At 38.2% G+C, this 23,814-nt stretch overlaps 1 protein-coding gene across 5 annotated transcripts; it reads left to right on the forward strand.

The window, feature by feature from the left end:
• The first annotated feature begins 1,433 nt into the window (after positions 1-1,433).
• Positions 1,434-23,787, forward strand: RNF212B (ring finger protein 212B). Of its 5 annotated transcripts, XR_009699551.1 has the most exons (16): positions 1,441-1,533; positions 2,817-2,917; positions 4,772-4,824; positions 5,650-5,724; positions 10,347-10,465; positions 11,511-11,571; positions 12,291-12,319; positions 13,940-13,986; positions 14,208-14,250; positions 14,410-14,470; positions 14,847-14,895; positions 20,486-20,525; positions 20,822-20,922; positions 21,615-21,676; positions 23,197-23,329; positions 23,612-23,787. XR_009699551.1 is itself a non-coding variant. In XM_061182375.1 (15 exons), exons 2-15 carry the CDS (start codon positions 2,818-2,820, stop codon positions 23,260-23,262), a joined length of 906 nt encoding a protein of 301 aa, XP_061038358.1. In that variant the 5' UTR covers positions 1,434-1,493; position 2,817; the 3' UTR covers positions 23,263-23,787. The 5 variants fall into 5 exon arrangements, 4 of the variants coding, with proteins under 4 accessions (XP_061038358.1, XP_061038357.1, XP_061038361.1 ...); XM_061182375.1 differs by having other exon boundaries at positions 1,434-1,493; positions 23,197-23,787; XM_061182374.1 differs by having other exon boundaries at positions 23,197-23,787.
• The last annotated feature ends 27 nt before the right edge of the window (positions 23,788-23,814 follow it).

Here is a 23,814-nt window from a genome sequence, read left to right on the forward strand (position 1 = left end):
CTCTTCTCACTAAATTGTATTTATTTGGGAAAATATAGTTATTTCCCATAGGTTATGTTAACATTTAATGGGTTTATTTTTATTGTTGTTTTCAAATGAATAAAAAAATATTAAAAAAATTTTCAATCTTAATTGCTAATATGGTGAACATTGATAGGTATAATACAATCCACAGAAACCAAAGCTCTGTAGGGAAGGGTGTCTTCAAGACTTTTTTTTTTTGGCAGTGTCACACAGCATCCGGGGATAGGGGATCTTAGTTCCCTGACCAGGGATGGAACCTGTGCGCCGGCTGTGGAAGCACACAGTCCTAATCGCTGGACAGCCAGGGAATTCAATACTTCAATACTTTTTAAAAGGTAAAGGAGTTCTGACACCAAGAAGCTTGAGAACCACTACTTAGCAGCTTCCTCAGGAAAAGCTCATGTTCAGATTTTTTGTCAGCAGCCTTTACACCTGAACACAGGATAAGGGGATATAAAATTCTTGGATCATATTTTCTTTTTGAAAATCTTGAAAATGCAGTTTCATTGTTTCTAGCATAAAATGATGCTGTAAAGAAGTCTGATGCCTGTCTAATTTTCTTTTCCTTATAAATGACTAGTACTTTTTGTCTGGATGCTCAAAGGGGTTTTTCCTTATCTTTAAAGACTAATTTAATAGTTTTACTAGAAAATGTTTTGGTTTAAACTGTTCTGGGTCAGTTTTCTCCTGTACACTGTAGGCCTTTGCAATATGTAGGCTTAAGTCTTATTTCAGGAAAATTTTCTCAAAATTTTGTTTTAAATATTTGTTCTGATACATTGCTCTGGTTCTCCTTGTGGGGATAAACGTGTGTGTAAAATCTCTTTTGCTTGTTCTCTATAGCTATCACTTTCTCTTGAAAACTTTTATCTTTCTTTTTAGAAAAACCATTCTCCTTTCAGCCCTTAAATGTGCTTTTTTTATTTCTGAAAAAAGTTTAAAAAATTTTTTTCCTGAGACTGGTTAGTTCTCATTTAATATGCGACTGTTCTCTACCCGTATCACTTTTTAGCTTTTCTATTTCTGATTTATGCTTTTCTTTTAAATCATCTATTATTTTATTTCCCTTAAAAATATTAGGTTAAAAAAAGAGAGAGGAAAAAATACTAAGTTAAAGTTTTCATCTGCTTTGTGACCACATTTTTCTAGTGTGTTACTGTCTGCTTGAACATTATTAGGTTTATTTTCACCTTGTTGTTTCCATAGCATGTATGGGATTAGATCATATTTCTTATTTGTTCCCAATCTTAAATGAGGTAGATTTTCCCGGACTATTAAGAAAACGCACTCTTGCCTCTCGGCCCCGCCCACGCCTCGCGCATGCTCTGGACCCCACCCACTCCTGGGCCCCGCCCACGCCTGTCACACACCGTCGCGGGCCACGCCCAGACTCTTGCCTCTCGCCGGTGCCAGGCTTGCTGTGTATTTTCCCGCCATTTCCAGCTCTTCTTGAGAACTGATTGATTTCGGTGAGATCCGAGGCCTTTTGGGATCACTGCGGCCAAACAGGTAGGGAATGTAGTTAAAAAAGAGCTACTGGTAAATCTGAGACTCTGCTAAATCTCCATCACCCCTAGAAATCAGACGAGTCTTGCCCTCACAAATCCTGTTAACGGCCCTTCTTTTAAAGGGTTCATTTGGTCGACGCATTTGATTAAAATTGTTCTTGCTTCCCCTAAACAAACCAGGGCATATATAACTGTGACCTTTTCAGTAGTTCTTTAGACTCACTTTCTGGTAGAAGTTAGTGTATCTGTGAGCAACAAATAGGTATCTGAAGCTCATGCCTCTATGTAATGTCTTTGCATTGAAACGTTTATTCAGTAAGTTTTTATCGTGACTCTTGCCCTTATGTGACAAAAATATTACAGTGTGGCACAAACCAGCCAATATTCTTCGAGCAAATGTCTCCATAGACTACTTTAAAATTTTTTTAAAGAAAAGATTTCAGTGGGGAAAAATTTTACCTTCTGTTTTGATTTTTTCCCCCAATTTAATTTTAAATGAAATTAAACTAATATATATTACATTCTTGTAGTATATTCATGAAATTAAGTATAAATCCATTAAATGTATGAACTAATTACAGCTCTATGTATCAGCTCTGTATTTTTTATGTCAGTTTCTTCATTTAAAATCTTACATTTCAGTGAATATCAGATACATCTTTTGAAAAATGATGGGATTGGAAAAAATGTTAAATGATTTTCAAGATCCCTTCCAGATCTATGATTCTGAGTTTCTGTGGAGTAGAAGGAAATGTGAAAAGCTTAGACAGCATTCACAAACAATGTTTCCATTAGATAAAATGTGTCCCAAGTGGCTAATATGTGATCTTGTATATTTGGTCCACTACCTCCTCCTTGCTCCATCTTGCTGTATCACAGGAAACTATTAGGAAAGAAATAGATTTTTTTTTTTAAGATTGTTTTTTCTAATTACAAATTAGTACCTGAATTAATCCAGAAAATTTAGAAAACAAAAAAAGTGTAAAGGCAACACACACACACACACACATACACATGATCTCACCATTCAAAAACAAAATCATCATTGTCTTATTACTCTTCTAAATATGTATACTTTTTCTCTTTAGCAAATGGCATAGCATAGTCTGCAGTCTGCTTTTTTCACCTCAGAGGTATATGTACTTCCTCACATCCAATTGGAATACCCACAATAATATGCCCACATCCCAATAAGTTAGCAGAAACTAAGCAAACATTGTTAAGTAGATTTTGGAACAGCTATAATTATGTTATGCCCCAGGTTATTCTCTTTCTCTGCTGCAGAATGGATTGGTTTCACTGCAACCGGTGTTTCCGAAAAGATGGGGCCCATTTCTTTGTCACCAGCTGTGGCCATATTTTCTGTAAAAAGTGTGTGGCTCTGGGTGAGTGATTTAACTGTTTTCAGATTCAGGCAAAAATGTTTTTAACCTAGAAATAATGATTAGCCATTTCTCTGTGTAACTTGGAATAAAAATCACTTAGTAGGCCGAAGGTGGTGTGGGTATAATAGGAAACTGTTGATTATGAAAATCGGAGGAATCCATTAAAAGGCATGATTTAGCAAATGGACTATCTATTACTTGAACATCAAAAGGTGCTTGTCAGTGTTCTGAAGCCTGTGGCAGGGAAAGCCACAAGATTATCAGACTGATTAGAGAAAAGAGAAAAAATAAAAATAATGAATAGAAATTGGGAAAGTGGTTGATAACAAGAGCCATTTCTAATGGGAAGTAGTATAATCTATGAAATCAATTTAATTAGAAATGTTGACAATGGTGATAGTGGTGGGTGATACCTTTGTGGTTTAAAAAGTATTTTCATGTGTACCAATTTTATGTATCCTCACCACAATCCCAGGGGGTAATTATTAGTAGATCCATTTTACAAATGAAGAGTTGGTCAAATAGGTGACTTGACCAAGTTCTTGCAGCTGTTAAGTCTTAGAAGAGACAAATTTAAGGTGTGTCTTTTTTTCTTAATGCTAAAATGCTTACAAGGTACGTATTGTATTCTGTAGGTATATATTCTGGGTAGTAGGTCCAGAAGAGGGACTTAGGATGTTTTGATCAGGGAAAATTTCATAGAAGAGGTGTTGCTTCAATAGGGTTTTGAGTAATAAACTGGAGTCTGCCAAGTGAATTAGGCAGGGAAGATCATTCTGGTTTAAGAGAACAGCATGTGTAAAGGAATACAACATCATTAAACTTAGTACAGGGAAGTACACGTGGTTGGGATTGGTAGAGCATAAAAGGATAAAGTAAGAAATGGTGAGAGATGAGGCTAGAGAGGTAGGTAGTGGCCATATGATGGAAGGCTCTATATACCAGGCTAAAGAACCTGAACTTTATCCTGCAGGTGATGGAGAGCTGTGGAAGTTTCTTTGTTTTGTCTTTTTCTTAAATAGAAGAATGATTTGCACTTGCTAGCTCACTCTGGCAATAATATGGAAGGAAGACGGGGAAAAACTTCATCCCCAAGGAAAGAAGAGTCAGGTTAGGTAGCCTCTGGAGAAGCTTTTTCTCTATGTGAATCTCATGACCCTTTTAAGTTATCTGCTAATGTAACAAAGCTATTACTATAGTAACAGCAGCTCACTTTGGAGCGGTTTGTCTCGGTGAAGCATATGTCATGTGATGTTTTCTCCAGACACGGCATTTATGTTAATCAATAACCAGCACCGCTACTAAAATTTTAACTTCAAAGGAAGATTAGGAATTTTAATTTCCACATCTTTCAGATTGGGTTAATTAGAGAATGAGAGTAGGAGAGCTTCAAAACAATATCCAGGAATATTAGCAAAGTGAGAACAAGGCAGGAATAATTGAAGAGTTTCTTATGGTGCCTAATGTGTGCCTACTGTCAGGTAGATAGAATAAAAAATAATAACTTAAAGTTGAGATCATTGGTACTCTTCCCAGACTCTAGTAAATGTACACTCCTGTACTCCTGCTGGGAGGCTACTGTCCCTCACCTGCAGAAGAAAACTGGGAATTTATAGAAAGGGAGATGGGTAGAGGTACAGTGTGAAAGTGTTACTTCCATCAACATACAAGTTTGGAAACACTGATTTCGAGAATGGAGCTCAAGTCGATGTCCTTTTATAGCACAATGACATTTTGAATTCAGTAAGAACCCTCTTTTCATTAGCTAGCCTACTTGACTGTTATCATGTACTTTAGGAAAATCTTACCTCATGCCTGTGAGAACCAAACATTTTTTTCCCCTTTCCCTGCTAGAAAAATGTGCTGTTTGTGGAACTGCCTGCAAGTATCTGGCTCTTTCTGATAATGTAAGTTTTTCCTCCCCGTCACAAACAATCTTATCCCATTCCTGGTGTGTAGGAACTATACAAAGAATACAGTGGCTAAGAACTGAAATTTGGGGGGAATTCCCTGGCGGTCCAGTGGTTAGGACTTGGGGCTTTCACCATGGGGGCCTGGGTTCAATCCCTGGTCAGGAAACTAAGATCCCGCAAGCCACGTGGCACGGCCAAAAAAAAAAACCTGAAATTTTTTTTAAAAAGAAAGAAAAAAGGAACAAACAAAACGTGTAGATAGCAATTGAAAAAAAAAGGAGGTAGGGCTTCCCTGGTGGCGCAGTGGTTGAGAATCTGCCTGCCAATGCAGGGGACACGGGTTCGAGTCCTGCTCCGGGAAGATCCCACATGCCGCGGAGCAACTGGGCCCGTGAGCCACAATTACTGAGCCTGCGCGTCTGGAGCCTGTGCTCCGCAACAAGAGAGGTCGTGATAATGAGAGGCCCGCGCACCGTGATGAAGAGTGGCCCCCACTTGCCGCAACTAGAGAAAGCCCTCGCACAGAAACGAAGACCCAACACAGCCATAAATAAATAAATAAATAAATAAAAATTAAAAAAAAAAAAAAAGGAGGTAAACTAGAGATTAAAAAATTACTTGTGGATTTGTGACTACTGTCACAGAAGCACGAGGTAAGAAGGATTAGGATATGTAGTCTACATCTCCTAGCGCAATAGTGATCACCCTCTTAGCACAGTGAAATAATAACTGGTGCTTTAGAAAGGGTGCTATGTCTTTAACCATATTTGCCTGTATTTTATTTCATTCCATTGTGGATGTGTCTTACTCTCTTCATAGCTGAAACCTCAGGAGAAGATGTACTTCAAAAGCCCTGTGGATACAGCTTTGCAGTATTTTAGTCACATCTCTCAGGTATGAGAAATAAAAGTGAAGAAAATCTGATTTTCTAGGCAAGTTATAATTGCATCTTATTTCTTTTCCAGAGGTTCTCTTTAAACTGCATTCGTATATTTGTATACAATGGGGAGAAATTGGCTGCCCTGTTTGCTTTCTTCCCTGATGATACAAATCTCAACAGTTAACTTTTTACTCACCCAGAATCTGTGATAGGCTGTAAAAACTACTATGTAGCTGACATCTTGCCTTGTGCTTCCTAGTTCTATTTAGTAATTTTTGAGGATAAAAAAGGTTCTAGAGAGCTTTGTCTTCTTTCTTCGCACATTTAGTGAATCTTCTAAAAATTGCTTTGAATATACAGGCCTGACCCTGCAAACAATGGATTTAGTAGCCAAACTTTCAAGCTTTTGCTTATAGACCTAATTTCAAAAAGGGATTTCTTGTTCTCCACTCTTATTTTTCAATAACCTCTCTAAGCAACACATATATATTTAATTCTTCAGTTAGTATTTATAATAGGTTGCCTGAATTTTGGAAGATATTTTTCTTTTCCTGATGCGTGATATGTTGTCATGTCATTGACTTGGTCAGGAGCAATAGAATTGTGGAAGGAAGTGAAGAGGAGACAGGACAACCATTTGAGAAAGTTCCCAAATTCTAAAAACTTTGGTTTTTCCCTTCCACTCTCCAGTTCTCCACCAAGATCATTTCATAGCCTCGTGGGATTGCTATCTGGGCACATTTCTTGAGATTTTATCACTATTTTTCTTCTCTACTCTTCTCGTTCTTACGAGAATATTTTTTTATTAAACGTGAAGATGGTCCTTTGTCATGTTTGGCTGAAGATAGTAGGTTTAATTTTTCTTTGGTGTCTCCCCCTCAATCCTGACTCTGGAGATAGAGGAAGGGAAATTAAGGATTTCACTGCATCCTGCTTTTAGCTGCTTGGGTGAACCATCATATTTGAGATACTATTTAACATTATGGGGAGATAAAATCCAGCTGAGACTCAAGGAGAAATGTAAACAAGGTCACATGAACAAGAGAAAGAGCAGACCTTTGGTTAATAACTAAACCAAGGGTTAGTTAATGATCAGTAGAGAAATTATATGTAGTCTGAATTCTACCCTGCCTAATCATGGGACCAATTACACACGGTCAAGTAATCAAGATAAAATACATGAAAAGGGTCAGTTAATCATCACTTTAGTGAAGTGCCCGTTTGGTGAAGTCAGCAATGTCTGAAAATGTGTTTTCCCAATCTGTGAAGTTGAATAACTGATCCAAGTAATGTCTAGATTGTCTCATTCAGGCTTCTGCTCATATTTTTCTTCCTCAGTCAGACCTTTACTGACTCTCATATCTCAAATAGCAGCCTCAAGTCTACTTCTTACCCTGCTTTATTTTTCATCATAGGTCTTATCTCTAACATTATATAATTTATTTATTGTCTGAATCCTGCACTGCTTTCCCTTAGCATAATGTGTTCAAGGTTTATCCATGTTGTAGAATGTATTAGAACTTCATTAGTACTTTATTCCTTTTTATGACCAAATAATAATCCATTATATAGCTGGATATATGTTTCACATATTCATTCATCCATTGAGGGACATTTAGGTTGTTTCTACTTTTTGGCTATTATGAATAATGCTGCTATGAATATTTGTATACAAGTTTTTGTGTGGACATATATTCATTTCTCTTGGATATATACATAGGAATTAGATCACTGGATCAAATGGTAACTCTATGTTTAACTTTTGGAACTGCCAGACTGTTTTCTCAAGTGCTTGCACATTTTACATTTTTACCAGCAGTGTATGAGGGTTTTGATTTCTCCATATCCTCACCAACACTTGTTTTATCTGTCTTTTTTTATAATAATCATCCTAGTGGTGTGAAATGCTATCTCGGTGTGGTTTTGATTTGCATTTCTCTGATGATTAATGATGTTGAGCATTTTCTCATGTGCTTATTGACTATTTGTTTGTCATCTTTAAAGTAATATCTATTCAGATCCTTTGCCCATTTTTAAGTCGGATTGTCTTTTTATTATTAGTTGTAAGAGATATATATTCACAGATATATTCTAGGTACAAGTCCTTCACCACATATATGATTTGCAAACATTTTCTTCCATTTTGTTGGGCCCATCCACTTTAAAATTAAGAAGTAACATAAATGTCCATTAAGTAAATACAAATAGGAAGAACAGACAAAATCGAGCATCAAATAGAGTAGGAAATAAAGAGAAAGAAGAGGTTGAGAGAAAGAGAGGGAAAGATATAGATTCACAAAGAAAGACAAATTCAGAGCAAAAGGCACAAATGAAAATACAGAGGGACTTCCCTGGTGGGCCAGTGGTTAAGACTCTGTGCTCCCAATAGAGGGGGCATGTGTTTGATCCCTGCTCGGGGAACGAAGATCCCACATGCCATACAGCGCGGCCAAAAAAAAAAAAAAGATAAACGAAAATACAGAGAAAGACTTTTTAAAAAAATGGATTTATTTATTTATTTATTTGTTTGTTTATTTTTGGCTGCGTTGGGTCTTCGTTGCTGCACGCGGGCTTTCTCTAGTTGCAGTGAACAGGGGCTACTCTTGGTTGTGGTGTGCGGGCTTCTCATGGCGGTGGCTTCTCTTGTCGTGGAACACGAGCTCTAGGCACGCGGGCTTCAGTAGTTGTGGCTCTCGGGCTGTAGAGAGCAGGCTCAGTAGTTGTGGCGCACAGACTTAGTTGCTCCGCGGCATGGGGGATCTTCCCCAACCAGGGTTCGAACCTGTGTCCCCTGCATTGGCAGGCTGATTTTTAACCACTGCGTTGCCAGGGAAGCCCAAGAAAGACTTTCATAAATTTAGTGTTGGGACTGACAAACTTTTTCTTGAAAGGTTAGTAAATATTTTAGGTTTTGCAGGCTATGCAACCTCTGTTGCAGCTACTCAACTCTGCTGTTGTAGCACAGAACAACAGCCACAGGCAATCTGTAAACAAATGGGTATGACTGTATTCCAGTAAAACTTTATTTACAAATACAGGCAGCTGGCCCTGATCATTAGTTGGCTGACTTGGAAGTCATATGTTTTGCTAACATACTTAAATAACTACCATATAAATCGTTTGAATAAAATCAGGTCAAGACCCGATCTCATAAATAGATCAGATCAGTTTCCCATCCCTCACTTGAATTTAAAGACTGAACAACTGAGATAATCAATGGTGCCTTTGAAGAAAGGTTTTATTTAGTTGAAGATTATTTTACCTGAAAAGAAAAAGTTTATCTGTCAGTTTTTAAGACTTCTGAAACAGTGTAGTTGAGTTCTTTATCACTACTGAGCAGGTCGAGGAACCTTAAGCCCCAGTGTGAGAGGCTTTGATCACAAACTGTGCAACCCAAAACTTAACTCCCTGGCTGCGCCGCGTGGCTTGTAGGATCTTAGTTCCCCGATGAGGGATCGAACCTGTGCCCCCTGCAGTGGAAGCGTGGAGTCTTAACCATTGGACCACCAGGGAAGTCCCCTTGCTTTTGATAAGGAAGCATTTTTAGGATTCTTTTTTGCTCAAATCTCTTTGAGCACCAAAGTAGTTTTGGCACGTAGGTTAGTAGGTCTCTTGGCTATATATTGTATCTATCCATAATATCTATTGCTCGCCAACCCTTTGCCATTTTAGATAACTCCCAGGATTGAGTGCCTTTTTTCTGCTTCTGCATTGTTCAAGTTTTCTAAAATGAATATGTTTTACTTTTATTGAAAACAAGAACAACTTTAAAAAAATAGACTACAGTGAATTCTTATCTGTGTAGAATTAGTTTAGTTTGCTTTTGAGTAGAAAGGAAAGAGTGTAGAGACTATATAAATTCGGAAGTAGAATTCTTTAGTAAGGTGGCAAAAGCAACTTGCAAATTAGATGAGAACAAAAAGTTTATGACAAAAGTACCAGATCTAGGAAGGACCTAAGAAAAAAAGTTTACGGTTTGAGTAGGGAGGAAACAAATGAGACCTGAATACTGCTGTGTATTCAAAAGTAGAACCTGACAAAGCTAAAATACTTTCCACATATTAACTTTTGATCTGATTCAGTAATCCCATGATAGGCACATCAGTATATCAAATGGTAAATTAAAGCAAAAGATAAAATTATTTACCCATGGCCAGAAATAAAATTCAGGAATAGGTAATCTCCTTCTGTGCCTCTTTGCCCTTTACTGTAGCAACATAAACAGCCTGCAAGTGTCTCTGTGTGAGTATCTCAGGGAAAGTAAATTGGTTACCAGTGCTCTGTAGAGCTAGGAATGTGGAATCTGAGTCCAAGCTAATAGTAAACAAGTAAGATCAGAACCAGTTCTAAGCTTGGAAACATTTTTTTGGTTGTCACTCTTCTTGCTCAAGATGAATGGTTATATTTTTAAAGGGTCATTCTATGTCAGAATATTCTCATTAAGATATTAGGAAGGCACTTTTCTGGAAATGAAAAGCTTTGGCTTTCCCTAGTTTTGGGGAATCATGAATTAGGTCAGATGCTCCAGAAGAAAATGATCAGTAATAGAGTATGAATTGATGGGTTTCCATTTGTTGCTACAAGTAAGGGGAAAGGAGTTATGGGGGTTGTATGTCAAAGGTCTCTTTTTCCCTAGCAGGTGTGGAGTTTCCAGAAGAAGCAAACAGATCTCCTCATCGCCTTTTATAAGCATAGAATTACCAAGTTAGAAGCTGCCATGCAGGAGGCACAGCAAACGCTGACTAACCAGGACAAGTAAGTGATGAATGAAATCACTAGAGAGCCTTTTTCTTCTCATAGAAGCTGTAGCCCTTATTTCCTTATGGTTCCAAAGCCTAAAAATTGCTCCATGTGTGTTTATGTTTGTCTTGGTTAAGTCAGGTACAGAATTTTTGGTCTCTCAATCTCCATTTTATTTTTCTCTTTCTTCCCTCAAGGGGCCTTCCCTACTTTATAGCTTTCCCCTTTTATTTCCATCTGTCGAAAACTACTTCTTCAGAGAAATCAGACATGGCTTTTTCACAGTAATAATGATGGCAGATTTAAAATGTTACCTCTAGGAGGGTGTGTTTTGGTTCTTTTTTTTTGGCTGCGTTGGGTCTTTGTTGCTGCACTCAGGCTTTCTCTAGTTGCAGCAAGCGGGGGCTACTCTTCACTGTGGTGCTGGGGCTTCTCATTGCGGTGGCTTCTTTTGTTGCAGAGCATGGGCTTTAGGCGCGCAGGCTTCAGTAGTTGCAGCACGTGGGCCCTAGAGCGCACGGGCTTCAGTAGTTGTGGTGCATGGGCTCAGTAGTTGCGGCACACAGGCTCAGTAGTTGTGGCTCATGGGCTCTAGAGCGCAGGTTCAGTAGTTGTGGCGCACGGGCTTAGTTGCTCCACAGCATGTGGGATCTTCCCAGACCAGGGATCGAACCCATGTCCCCTGCATTGGCAGGCAGATTCTTAACCACTGCGCCACCAGGGAAGTCCATGTGTTTTGGAAATCTTAAGCTAAAAGATGGAATCCCTGATGGAAATTTTCAGACATCAGCAGGCCAGAGGAAAATGTGTGGAGAGGAAATGCAATTCTGTGTAAACTTCTGAAATCATACCACGTGACTGCTTATTTTGTCCACCTGATTCTTCTCACCACCAAAACCCTGCCATTGCCCCCCTGAATCACTAGATCTCTGACAGAAACACCTTGTATAGTGGCAAGCATCTCTCCGGAAGCATTAACTAGATGTTGATAATAAAAATCCGGTTTTTTATCCCACTGACCTGCTGGAGCTGATTGTTTCTTTTTCCATCTTTTGCCTAGAGAGCTGTCAGTCTTAAGGAAAGAGAATGGAGAACTGAAGAAATTGCTAGCCATCATAAAGGTGAATGAAATAGATTTTCCATACTATTATTTTCTCTCTTACTTGGCCCATCTATCTAGCTGACTGAATAGAATTAGTGTTTCCTAACCTTTTTCACATAATGGCTGGTAATAATTGATAATATTTGTACAGCAAGCACACTGTAGTAAATGGACGAGGCCACAGAAGACCTTGGAGGGATGAAAGGACAAAATCTAGCACAGTGGTAACCCATTCTCGAGTATCAGTGAGTCATGGCATAACACATGGGAAGCTCTCTTATAGAAGAGATATCTGTGGTAACTTAAAATTTGTCTTCAAGAATCCCAAGTCACCTCAGGACCTTTCCTGTCCCTCAAACTCTATTTCCTAGACATTTCTCTCTTCCCAAGATTGTCCTTTGTGTTTATATAATGTTCCTTTTGATCTTACTCTTGTAACTCTTCTAGCACATTGTAATCCTGTCATTTTCCTTGCTCTCCCCATAGACTCTCTATATTTCCCCACGTGTATCAGTCTACAGGATTCCCAATGTGTTTTTGTGAAGAGGAACTAAAATTTTCTCCCCCCAAAGCTGATAATTTTCTGAGGAAACACTCACTGTTGCTGTTTTTTCTTCTATTGGGAATCTTAGTAACCACAACTAGAGGACATTGCAGCTTAGTTATCTGACAAGTAAGATCCATTGATTGGGACCATTGAGCTACAGCTTCCTTCACTCCCATTTTTTTCACCTACAGGAATCTCCAAGTTGGTACCAAGGAAGCAGGTCAGTTTTATCAGGCCCCATACCATCCCTCTTTGAAAATTTCTATCCTTTCTTTTTTTTTTTTTTGTAATTGGAGTATAGTTGCTTTACAATGTTGTGTTAGTTTCTGCTGTACAGCAAAGTGAATTCTATCCTTTCTTGGCACTTGGCTGTAACTCCTGTGTGGGCTCTGAGGTGGAGGGAATGGTTTATGAATTTATCTTTCACTTCTCCAAGAAAGAGTTACCCACTGAAAAGTGCTGAAGTAAAATCTTGGATGTAATGCTCACCCTTGACCGTCACCTTATGCAATCCTACTCATCCCTCAAAATTGAACTCATGTGTCATCTCCTCTGTCAGCACTTTATTAGGCAGAGTTAGATATTCTATTATTCATTTATTCAATAAATATTCATTAAGTACCTACTGTTTGTGAAGCACTGTGTTAGGTGCTGGGTGTGCATCACTGATTATTCTAATTGTAAATGTCTGTACCCTACCAGTTATTATATATTTTTAATATCAGCTCTGTATTGGTGGATTAAAAAGACATGGCCCCTGACTCACAGAAGCTAGAGTCAAGTGTTCTATCATACCTCTGTACTTCTTTTTTTTATCCCCACTCCTTTTGGTTGTTAATGTCACAAAATTCCATCTTTATACATTGTGTGCCCCAAAACATAAACTAATTATTCTTTTAAATGCATTAGTCTCCTAAATTATGTAGATAGCAAAATGTAGAGATACAAACCAAAGTTACAGTAATACTAGCTTTTACACTAATTGTTTTTTTTTTATCTTTCAAGGTATTTGTTTCTTAAATTATGTAGAAAACAAAAAGTGCAGTTACAGACCATTGTTACAATAATACTAGCTTAAATTGCCCATGTATTTGTTTTTATTGATATCTTTATTTCTCCTCACAGCTTCAAGTTACTGTCTAGTGTCCTTTCATTGCACCTTGCAGGATTCCCTGAGCATTTCTTTTTTTTTTTTTTTAACATCTTTATTGGAGTATAATTGCTTTACAATGGTGTGTTAGTTTCTGCTTTATAACAAAGTGAATCAGTTATACATACACATATGTTCCCATATCTACTTCCGTACTTCTGACATACCCTTTATAACACTTATGTTTGCTCTTTTTCTTTTTGTCTCTCCCACTAGCCTGTGAGCCTCTCAAAAATAGGAATCATATTCTAGTTATCTTTGTAAGTTCAGGATCTAAGACATATGAGCACAAAATAAATGTCTGTGGATAGATGGAAGAGGGGATGGAGGGAGTGAGGGAATGGCAGATGTATGAATGGATGGACAGATGGATAGATATATGTAAAGTTGAGAGTACCTGGTAAGGCACTACGGGAAGGAAGAAAGAAGGACTTCAGAACTTCTATTATGGGCAATAGAGAAGTGGAGAAGATCTCGTTTAGGGAATTGGAGAGCCAAGGAGTCCCATATGGAAATCTTGCCTCCGTATTTTGGGCTAATACCTGTAATACATGATTAGTAAGCAATTTGTGCTCAGAGAGAAGGCTATTATTTCTGTAAATAATGACCTGATTGATCCTCTAAGGTGGCACTAAGTTCTGCTTAGAGAAAATAGAGCTACCTTTCTTTTTTTTTTTTTTTTCCTTGCAGATCAACCACACCTCGACCAGTGGGCATTACTTCTCCATCACAGTCAGGTAGAGACGATGTTTTGCCCAAATATCTGTGTGAGATGAGTAAATATCCTTTTCCCATATGGAAGATGGTTTCCTCTCAGAAAGTATAATGTGATTTTCCAAATCTTATGTATGATATGAAAAGGCCATACTCCTGGACACTCACTTGCAACAGGTAGGCTAGGCAAGGCAGGGTGCACCATTGATGGCAACTTTTCATTCTGCATTTTATTCCCTTTCAGTTACTCCACGACCCAGTTCTCAGCATAGCAGCCAAGTGGTCAGGTGAGTAGAAAGCTACACAGCAGCATTAGAACTGTTGGCAAAAGATGCAAGATGAAAGAAATGCCTAGATATGACTGAGACAGGGACTGAGGAGACTTTATGTCTGTGTAAAAGTTTAATACCAGGTTTGTTTTTTCCTTTTTGTTTCGCCTTATACAGTCGGTCCTCCTCAGTGGAGTCTGTCCCTTATAGAGTGGCTGGCTTTAGTAACTTGGGACAGGTAAGAAATATTCACATTATCTTTTCAGATTGAGATTTCTAATGCTAAATGAAAGCCAAGATTAAAGCAAGAATATTAAACTTATATTGGTTTTGGCATGAATTATCTGATGCCATCCTGGACTCTCTTTCCGCAATTCAGACCTGATGTTAGAAGCTGACCTAATTTATGACTCAGAATGAATAGGGGTGAAAATAGTGGACTGCATTAACAGTGTCCATCATGCTCATTTTGGAAGGAATAAAGTGTGGATCCTTCCTGGAGTCACGTACCCACTCTGGGAGAAAAACATATGCTTCAGTGTATAGCCATAGCATGAAATATGGAAGCCAGAGAATTGGGATATATTTATTAATGTTTATTATTTGTCCCTCAGGGAGCCAGAGCTCTGCAGGGAAGGAGCACTCCAAGAGACTCTTTTACTGGTGAGAGGGGCAGGGTAGGGGAAGGAGTCAGAAGCCAACACATTCTGAGCAGATACCAGCAGATTTCTGGTTTTCTGTGCATAATATAATGCCATTTTACTTTTTCTCCAGACAGTGGTTCCAGGTATCCAGATACAACTTTTCAAATAATGATATTTCTGTTCTCAAACTGATAAGGGGAAAATTGAAACTTGAGTATTAGAAAGTCAATGAAACCCTCTGGTCAAGAGACGGAGAGTAACTTTTAAGTAAAATAATTGACCTGGATTTTAATTGCCACAAGATGGCAGTAGAAGTTAGATCTAAAAGAAAGATTAACTAGATGCCAATTATGTTAGCCTGAAGGGTATCTGGCTTCTTCACTGTGTATCAAACACAAAAATATTCCAGTGAAGAAATATTTTGGTTCCACCCACTTAATTTCTTGTATCTTTCCCCTTAGAACTATTACTGTTATTACTGTTTTTCAAGGCATTAGTCAGTCCATAGAGTATACTTGGAGAGGATTTCCCTTTCTTTCCCAAGAGGCAATTTTGAAATTCACAGATCTCTTCCTGGATAACCATTTTTGAAATTCACCAAATAGCCTCCCTCCAGTTCTTTCATATTCACCCCTTTGAAAAATGTAGGTGCTCTAGCCAATTTATTTCTGTCAGGTTAGTAGTAATACTCTCTTTTATTCCTGATTTTAGTTATTTGAGGCTTTCTTCTTTTTTCTTGGACAGCCTGGCTAAAGATTAGTCCATTTTTTAAAACAATTCTAAAAAGGAAGTTTATTTAAAAAATTTTTTTTAATTAAAGTATAGTTGATTTACAATATCATCTAAGTTTCAGGTGTATGGCACAGCAATTGATATATATATATATATCCGTACCATCTTCCAGAAAAAATCGAACGAACTTTTTGGCCAACCCAATACAGACATATACATACATATGTATGTATATTTATATAACTGAATCTATATATATATATATTTTTTTCAGATTCTTTTCCCTTATAGGTTATTATATAATATTGAGTATAGTTTCCTGTGCTATACAGTAGGTCCTTGTTGGTTATCTGTTGTTTTTTTAAAATTTATTTATTTATTTATTTATTTTTGGCTGCGCTAGGTCTTCGTTGCTGCGCGCGGGCTTTCTCTGGTTGTAGTGAGCAGGGGCTACTCTTCGTTGCGGTGCTCTCATTGCAGTAGCTTTTCTTGTTGCGGAGCACGGGCTCCAGGTGCGCAGGCTTCAGTAGTTGTGGCACGTGGGCTCAGTAGTTGTGGCTTGCGGGCTGTAGAGTGCAGGCTCAGTAGCTGTGGTGCGCGGGCTTAGTTGCCCTACGGCATGTGGGATCTTCCCAGACCAGGGCTCGAACCCGTGTCCCCTGCACTGGCAGGCGGATTCTTAACCACTGCGCCACCAGGGAAGTCCTGGTTGTCTATTTTATACATAGTAGTATGTATGTGTTAATCCCAGCCTCCTGATTTATCCCTCCCCCCACCCCACAGGATTAGTCAATTTTGTTTATCATTTCAAAGAACCAACTTTTGGTTTTCTTGATTTTTCTCTATTATTTTTCTATTCTCTGTTTCATTTATTTCTGCCCTAATCATTTTCTTTCCGTCTGCTTTTGGGTTTAGTTCTCCTCATTTCTTAAAGTTGACGGTAGCATTATTGACTTGAGATCTGCTTTTTTAATATAGACCTTTACAGTTATAAATTTCACTCTGAGCACTACTTTCACTGCATCCTTTAAGTTTCAGTATGTTGTGTTTTTGTTTTCATTCATCTCAAAGTATTTTCTAACTTCTGTGATTTTTTTTTCTTTGACCCATTAGTTACTTAGCAGTGTTGATTATCCACATAATTGTTAATTTCCCAAATTTCCTCCTGTTAATTGATTTTAATTTCATTTCATTGTTGTTGAACAACATACTTTGTATGGTTTAGATCCTTTTAAATTTATGGCCTAAAACATTGTTTATACTGGAGAAAGTTCCCTGTACACTTGAAAAGAATGTGTATTCTGCTGTTGTTGGGTGGAGTGTTCTATAGATATGTTAGATTTAGTTGGTATATAGTGCCATTTAAATCTTCTGTTTTCTTGCTGATCTTCTGTCTTGCTGTTTTATCCATTATTGAAAGTGGGGTATTGAAAACTCTATTATTGTTGAATTGTCTATTTTTCTCTTCAATTCTGTCAGTTTTTGCTTCATGTATTTTAGGACTTTGTTGTTAAGTGCATATATAAGTGTTATATCTTCTTGATGGGTTGACCCTTTTATCATTTTGACCTTTGTCTCTAGTAACAATGTTGTCTTAAAGTGCATTTGTCTGATATTACCCATTCCAGCTCTCTTTTGTTTACTGTTTGCGTGGAATATCTTTTTCCATCCTTTTACTTTAAACCTATATGTGTCTTTGAATTTACAGTGAGTCTTTCATTGACGATGTATAGTTGGATCTTTTTTCACCATTTGGCCAGTTTCTGCCTTTTAATTGGAGAGTTTAATAATTTACATTTAATGTAATTATTAATAAGGAAAGACGGCTTCTGCCATTTTGCTATTTGTTTTCTATGTGTCTTTTTTTTTTTTTTTTTGCCACACCACATAGCATGTGGGATTTTAGTTCCCCAACCAGGGATTGAACCTGTGCTCCCTGCAGTGGAAGCGTGGATTCTTAACCACTGGACTGCCAGGGAAGTCCCTGTTTTCTATATGTCATGTATGTTTTGTGCCTCACTTCCTCCATTTTTGCTGTCTTTTGTGTTAAACAGCTATTTTCTAGTGTACCATTTTACTTTCTTTCTTCTTTCTTTCACTATATTTTTTGTTATTTTCTTAGGGATTATAATTAACATCATAATTTATAACAATCTAGTTCAGATTAATACTAAACTTAATTTCAACAGTGTACAAAAGCTTTTCTCCTATATAGTTCCATTCCCCTCTCCATTCCATTGTGCTGTTTTATATAGATTATATCTTTAAAAATTGTGTTCTCATCAACATAAATTTATAATTATGTTTTATGCAGTTGTCTTTTAAATCAGATAGGAGGAAGTTACAAAAATACACTTATACTTTTATGTTTACCAATGTAGTTTTCTTTACCAGTGATCTTTATTATTTCTTCATGTAGATTTGAGTTACTGTCTGGTGTCCCATCACTTAAGCTTTAAGGACTCTCTTTAGTATTTCTTGTAAAGCAGGTTTGGTAGTGATGAATTCTCTTAATTTTGACACTCATCTGGGAGTGTCTTAATTTCTCCTTCATTTTTGAAGGATAGTTGTGCTGGATTTAAAATTTTTGATTGACAGTCTTTCAGCATTTTGAATACGTTATCCTCCTATATTCTGGCCTCCATGGTTTCTGAGGAGAAATCAGTGCCAATTTTATTGAGAATCCCTTTCATGTGATGAATGGCTTCTCTCTTGCTGCCTTCAAGTTTCTTTTTTTGCCTTTAGCTTTCAACAGTTTATGATGAGTCTAGGTGCGGATCTCTTTGATTTATCCTCTTTGGGATTTGTTGAGCTTCTTGGATGTATAGATTAATGTTTTCATCTAATTTGGGAAGTTGTCAGCCATTATTTCTTCAGATAATTCTTTCTGCCCTTGGTCCTCTCTTTTCTCCTTCTGGAACTCCCATTTTGCACATGCTGGTGTGCTTGATGGTATTCCACCAAGGTCTTTGAGGCTTTGTTCATTTTTCTTCATTCCTTTTTCTTTCTCTTCCTCATACTGGATAATCTCAATTGATTTATCTTCAAATTTGCTGATTCTTTTTTCTGACTGCTCATATCTCTAGTGAAGTTTACATTTTAGTTATTGTACTTTTCAATTCCAGAATTTATATTTGCTTCTTTTTAATATAATATTTCTTTATTAGTGTTCTCTATTTGATGAGACCATTCTCATACTTTTGTTTAGTGCTTTAGACATGGTTTCCTTTAGCTAACTGAACATGTTTAAAATAGCTGATTTAGGGACATCCTTGGCAGTCCAGTGATTAAGACTGTGCTTCCACTGCAGGGGATATGGGTTCGATCCCTGTTCGGGGAACTAGGATCCCGCATGCCTGTCAGCGTGGCCAAAAAAAAAAAAAAGAACCGCTGGTTTAAAGTCTTTGTCTTTAAAGTCCAATGTATCTGGGCTTCCTCAAAGACAGTTTCTATTGCTTGTGCTTTTTTCCTTTACATAGGTCATACTTTCTTGTTTCTTTCATGCCTCATAATTTTTTGTTGAAAACTGGACAGCTAAATAATATAGCATGGCAACTCTAAGAATCAGATACTTCCTCCCTTCCCAAGGTTTGTTGTTGTTGCTGTTTGTCATTGTTTGTTTAGTGACTTTCTAAAACTGATTCTGTAAAATCTGTATTCTTTCTCATGTGGCCACCGAAGTCTCTATTTGGTTAGCTTAGCATTCAGCTAATGATTGGACAGAGCTTTCCTTAAACACCTAGTACCAATAAATCCCTCAGTGTTTGCTGAGGGACTGTGTGTTGGGGTGCACCTTCAACACTCAGGCAACCAGTTGACGACTGTGCCTTAGCCTTCACTTTCTGCTTGTATGACCTCAAGGTAGTCCCAAGGTGAGAGCTTAGGGCCTTTTCAGTCTTTCCTGAGCATGCACACAGCCCTGTGCATGCACATGGCCTAGATTCCCAAGAACTTGTTGTTCCTTTTCAAAATCCCGGTGGACAGGTCATTCCACAGCTTTTCCTTTTATGCTTTTTGGTTAGCCTATTGTTTGCCCCAATTGATATTCACCTCCTCAGGCAGCCTAAACAAGTGCCTCTAATTATTTGCAACAAACACTCCTGGGGAAAAGGCTTTTCACACTTGGTGAACTCTTAAGCTCCAAGTCCTGGTAAGTTTGGCTCCAAGTCAGGTCAAATAAAGGCAGCCTTGCAAGTGAAGTCTTCCAGTGAACAACTAGGCAGGTCAAGTATGACAATTCTCTGGGAATGAGGTTTTGAAAGAGCTCCAACCCCATTCCATCCCCTATGATGACTGCCAAACTGTTGATTTTCAAGGCTACCATGGAGCTGGAGAGGGAGAAATGGGAATAGGGCAAGTTAAAATGTCACAAGGCTCACTGTTCCTACTCACATTCAGCTATTTTTCTGGAATAAACGTTCCCCAGATTGCTAAAAGCCCTTTGTTAATTTACAGAATTCTGAAGAAGTTGATTCTGACAATTTTTGCCAGTTTTCTCATTCCTTTTATGGAGAGAATCTGTGGAGGTCCTTACTCTACATTTTTACTGCTGTCACTCCCAGCCAATTTAATGACCCTTTGTATTTAGCCATCCTTTCTGATAATCTTCACCTTAGAGGGGAAACCAAGGCACAGATACATTAGAGCGCATCAAAGCAGTGATGGATCCTTGCCCATAAACTCATGAAAGGGAGAGGAAAGCACCTTTATGATCCACTGCTAGGTGACTTGTGGGCTTTTTCACTTGCCATTAGCCCCTAAGTCTAACATATATACCAAAATCTTTGATCCCCTGTTCCTTTGCCCTGGCCCCCAGAATACCTGGATCTCTTCTCGGTTCATGAATTATCTCATAGGCTCATTTTTATGCTTTTCAGAAACCCCTTCACCAGCTTCCACTCACAGCCTATCTTATAGGTAAGTAATACTGCTTCCTTTCACTTGAGATCTGTTCCCACTGACATTCTGCCAGCAGCCCTGTGGTTACTTCTCCACTGGCCTATACCACCGAAGTTTATAATCTACCTTGTAAACAAAAGAGAAGGTTGAACAGTACTGTGTCTAATATACATCTGAATTACTTAATTGTATTCTGAGTTGTAAGCAGGGGATTCATGTCCTCTCTGGTTTAAATGTATAGGCTCTTCCTTTACACATGGTTTTTACTTTAACCTTTCCTTTTCTCTGCTGATGCTTTTATTTCCCCTCCTTAGACCTTCATCTGCCTCCTCCGGACAGGGGATTTTTTCTTTCAGACCATCCCTAAGTGGTGGGGATTCAGGTCAAACAGGAGTCCTCACCCCCAATAATTCAGGTAAGTTAAATAACATTCCCAAAGGAGTGGAGCTTCAACCATTGACATATACACTAAAATGAAGATTTTCAAGGTGCAGAGAAGTTGGGATATTTACACCCCAGCCCCTGAGAAAAGCAGTCTCAAGTTTGACTCCTTAATATTCTTTAAGAGTTACCCCATTTCCTTCACAGTGAAGGCAGGCTTTGGATTGTGCCTAAATATCACTCATCCTATCACCAGGAGTAGAGTTCTGCTCTTTAGCCAGAAGGTTGGCCTGTAGAATTAAACTGGCTTTTTGTTTGTTTCTTTTGAGATCTCTATGTTGCAGCATTGCTGGGAGCTTAGCGCTGAATGAGAAGGATAAAACCAGCATCCTTTTTTCTCCTCATGTTTTCCCAAAAGGCACCTCTGCTACCAGTCCTTGTGATAAGGGGCTGTCATCTTTCATAGCTCACCAAAATCTTTATATTGTCTCTACATCTTTCTACTCATAGTTAAACTCAAATCTCAGACCTCTGTGTCACCACTCCATCCTCACAGTAAAAGAATGGACTTTATAACCCACCTCTTGAATTGCTTAGCTAACAGTCTTTTCCCTTCTCAGTAGTGTACTGCAGATTAAGAACCACTTATTTATCCTGATGCATAAATAACAATACTGAGAAACTGCCCCAGGTAGTTATCTTTCACTATTTAATTCCATCCTCCAGGTCAGAGGGAGAGCAGAACCACACTAGAGGGTCTTCCTGGTTTCCAGCTACCAGCCCTACAGGTGAGCCCAGGCCAGTCTAACTGGTCTGCTCATGAAAAACTCACACAGTTAGGCCTGCACACTTAATGCCTCATTCTGGTCTCTTGTTAAGGTGATAGAATGTAACCAGTGGAGAATGACGTGGATTTCAAGTGTGGTAACCACACACACACAGTTTTCCAGAGTGGTGTCACTCTGATAATATGACTGTCAGATTACCTTCCTGGTTTGGGGTTTAAAAATTAGGTCACATAATAATGAAAGGTTTTAAACTGAGAGGTCTTGGCCAGGGTGAACTAAGGATGTGGACACAAATGACATTCCCAGGAGTTTCACAGAAAGGGATTTTCAATGGAATATATATTTTGGATAGAGGTACTGCTTGAACTAGGAAAAACCATTTTCATTTCTCCAAAGAGCAACAGCAGAATAATGTTTTGTAAATTTATGAGACTATGATTCTGATCCAGGAAACAAGAGGAAAAGGGCATGGGAACGAGAAGAGAGGTTTGTAAGGAGCTCTATTAAATGAAAAGTCCAGTCTTGCCTTTTAAATTCACTTTTACACCTTGGGTTTTGAGGATATTTAGGCCAAGCTCCTGGTGACCTACTAAGGTAGATAAATATTTTGCTCTCATGTTCCAAAATGCCCTTTATTTTCATCAGCAAGGAATTAGGGTCTAAGCCTTAACAGACAACGCTGGGGAAATCACATCCCTCTAAGACCCTCGTAAATGGAGGGATTAATCTACAGGTGAAAAAAAGACTTAAGAGACATATAAACCATCTGCAAATAAACGGCCTCCAGTTGGATCTTGATTGGAACAAACTGTAAAAAACCATTTATGAGACAGTTGAGGAAAATTGAATACTTAGTGGACATTTGATATTAAGGAATTGTTAATAGTTTTTTTTTGTAGGCATGATGCTATTGTGGTTATGTTTTTAAAAATAGTCTTTATCTTTTGGAGATGCATACTAAAATACTTATGGATAGAAAGTTAAATGATTGTCTGAATTTTGCTTTAGCTTAACCTAGTGGAAAGGGGCAGTGTGAGAAAGTAGAAATGAAAGAAAATTGGTCATGAGTTAATTGTTGAAGTTGGGTGATGAGTACATGTGAGTGCATTATACTACTGTTTTTGTATTTTTTGAAAATTTCCATAATAAAGTTAGAAAAAGATTTATTGAAGAAAGTACCACTTCCCCAGAGGCCTAAGAACTCTGCCTCCCTGGTAATCATCTCTGGGTATGGTAGTCATGTTCCAGGCTTCCCAAAACTGTTTGATTTTCAAATATTCTGCTTTATCACCATAAACCACGGAAATGCTCCAGTTTCATAAGTAGCAACAAAGCCTTTGTCACATTAGATGTATCAAATCTTAGTTTGGAAAAGTTAGTTTTCATGAAATGGAGAAAACTATGGTGAAGCAACAGCAGTGGTTTACTGTCACGATAAACTTCATATAATGACTTGAGAGGGCCTTACTTGCCCTTTTTGTTACAAACACCCTTAACTGCCTTCCTGTCCTGTGCTGCAGAATCTCTACCAACAGAGGCAGATGGGATTAGCCAGGGGGAGAAAAGCATGGAACACTCCCAGATAGACCATCTTCAAGATCTGATCTATACATACTGCTGAAGGACGGACGGTAGCATCTCATACTCATTTAGGTGTGATGGCCTTGGAAAATGTACCCCAACCTTGTTGCCTGGTTTCACTCTGTACCTTCTCTCTCTCAGTCTTAACCCTATACACCCTGTATTACTTCCTACGAAAATGGTCAGGTCAGAGCTTCAGGAAGATGTTTATATCTCTCCTACAAGATACAGATAGCTCCCTTATTTCCTGCAACTTGAAACAAGGTTATAAAAACAATTCTTGCCATCATTGGGGGTGGGGGGTGGGGTGATATACTTATTAACCATGTTTTATTTCTGGATTTCACTTTTTAGCTTTGGATATATTCTCCCACTGCCGATGTTAACAAGCTACAACACTGTTCCTTGCCCTAATTTATTATACTTTTTCTATTTGCCTATTGTTTCCTCTGTGCCTAGTTACTATTAAATACGTTGATTTTCCTTTCTGTTTGGCAACGGTTGGAGACACAGGCTTACTAAAGTACACAGATAATGAAATAAAGAGGATGTCCTTT

Source organism: Eubalaena glacialis, chromosome 2 (assembly GCF_028564815.1).
Source record: "Eubalaena glacialis isolate mEubGla1 chromosome 2, mEubGla1.1.hap2.+ XY, whole genome shotgun sequence".
In the NCBI taxonomy this organism is placed as follows: domain Eukaryota; kingdom Metazoa; phylum Chordata; class Mammalia; order Artiodactyla; family Balaenidae; genus Eubalaena; species Eubalaena glacialis.

Coding starts and splice junctions, on each gene's coding strand:
- RNF212B (XM_061182375.1), top strand. CDS start 2,818: ATGGATTGGTTTCACTGCAACCGGTGTTTCCGAAAAGATGGGGCCCAT. Junction 11,572..12,290: donor AATTGCTAGCCATCATAAAG/GTGAATGAAATA, acceptor TTTCACCTACAG/GAATCTCCAAGTTGGTACCA. Junction 20,526..20,821: donor ACTCACAGCCTATCTTATAG/GTAAGTAATACT, acceptor TCCCCTCCTTAG/ACCTTCATCTGCCTCCTCCG.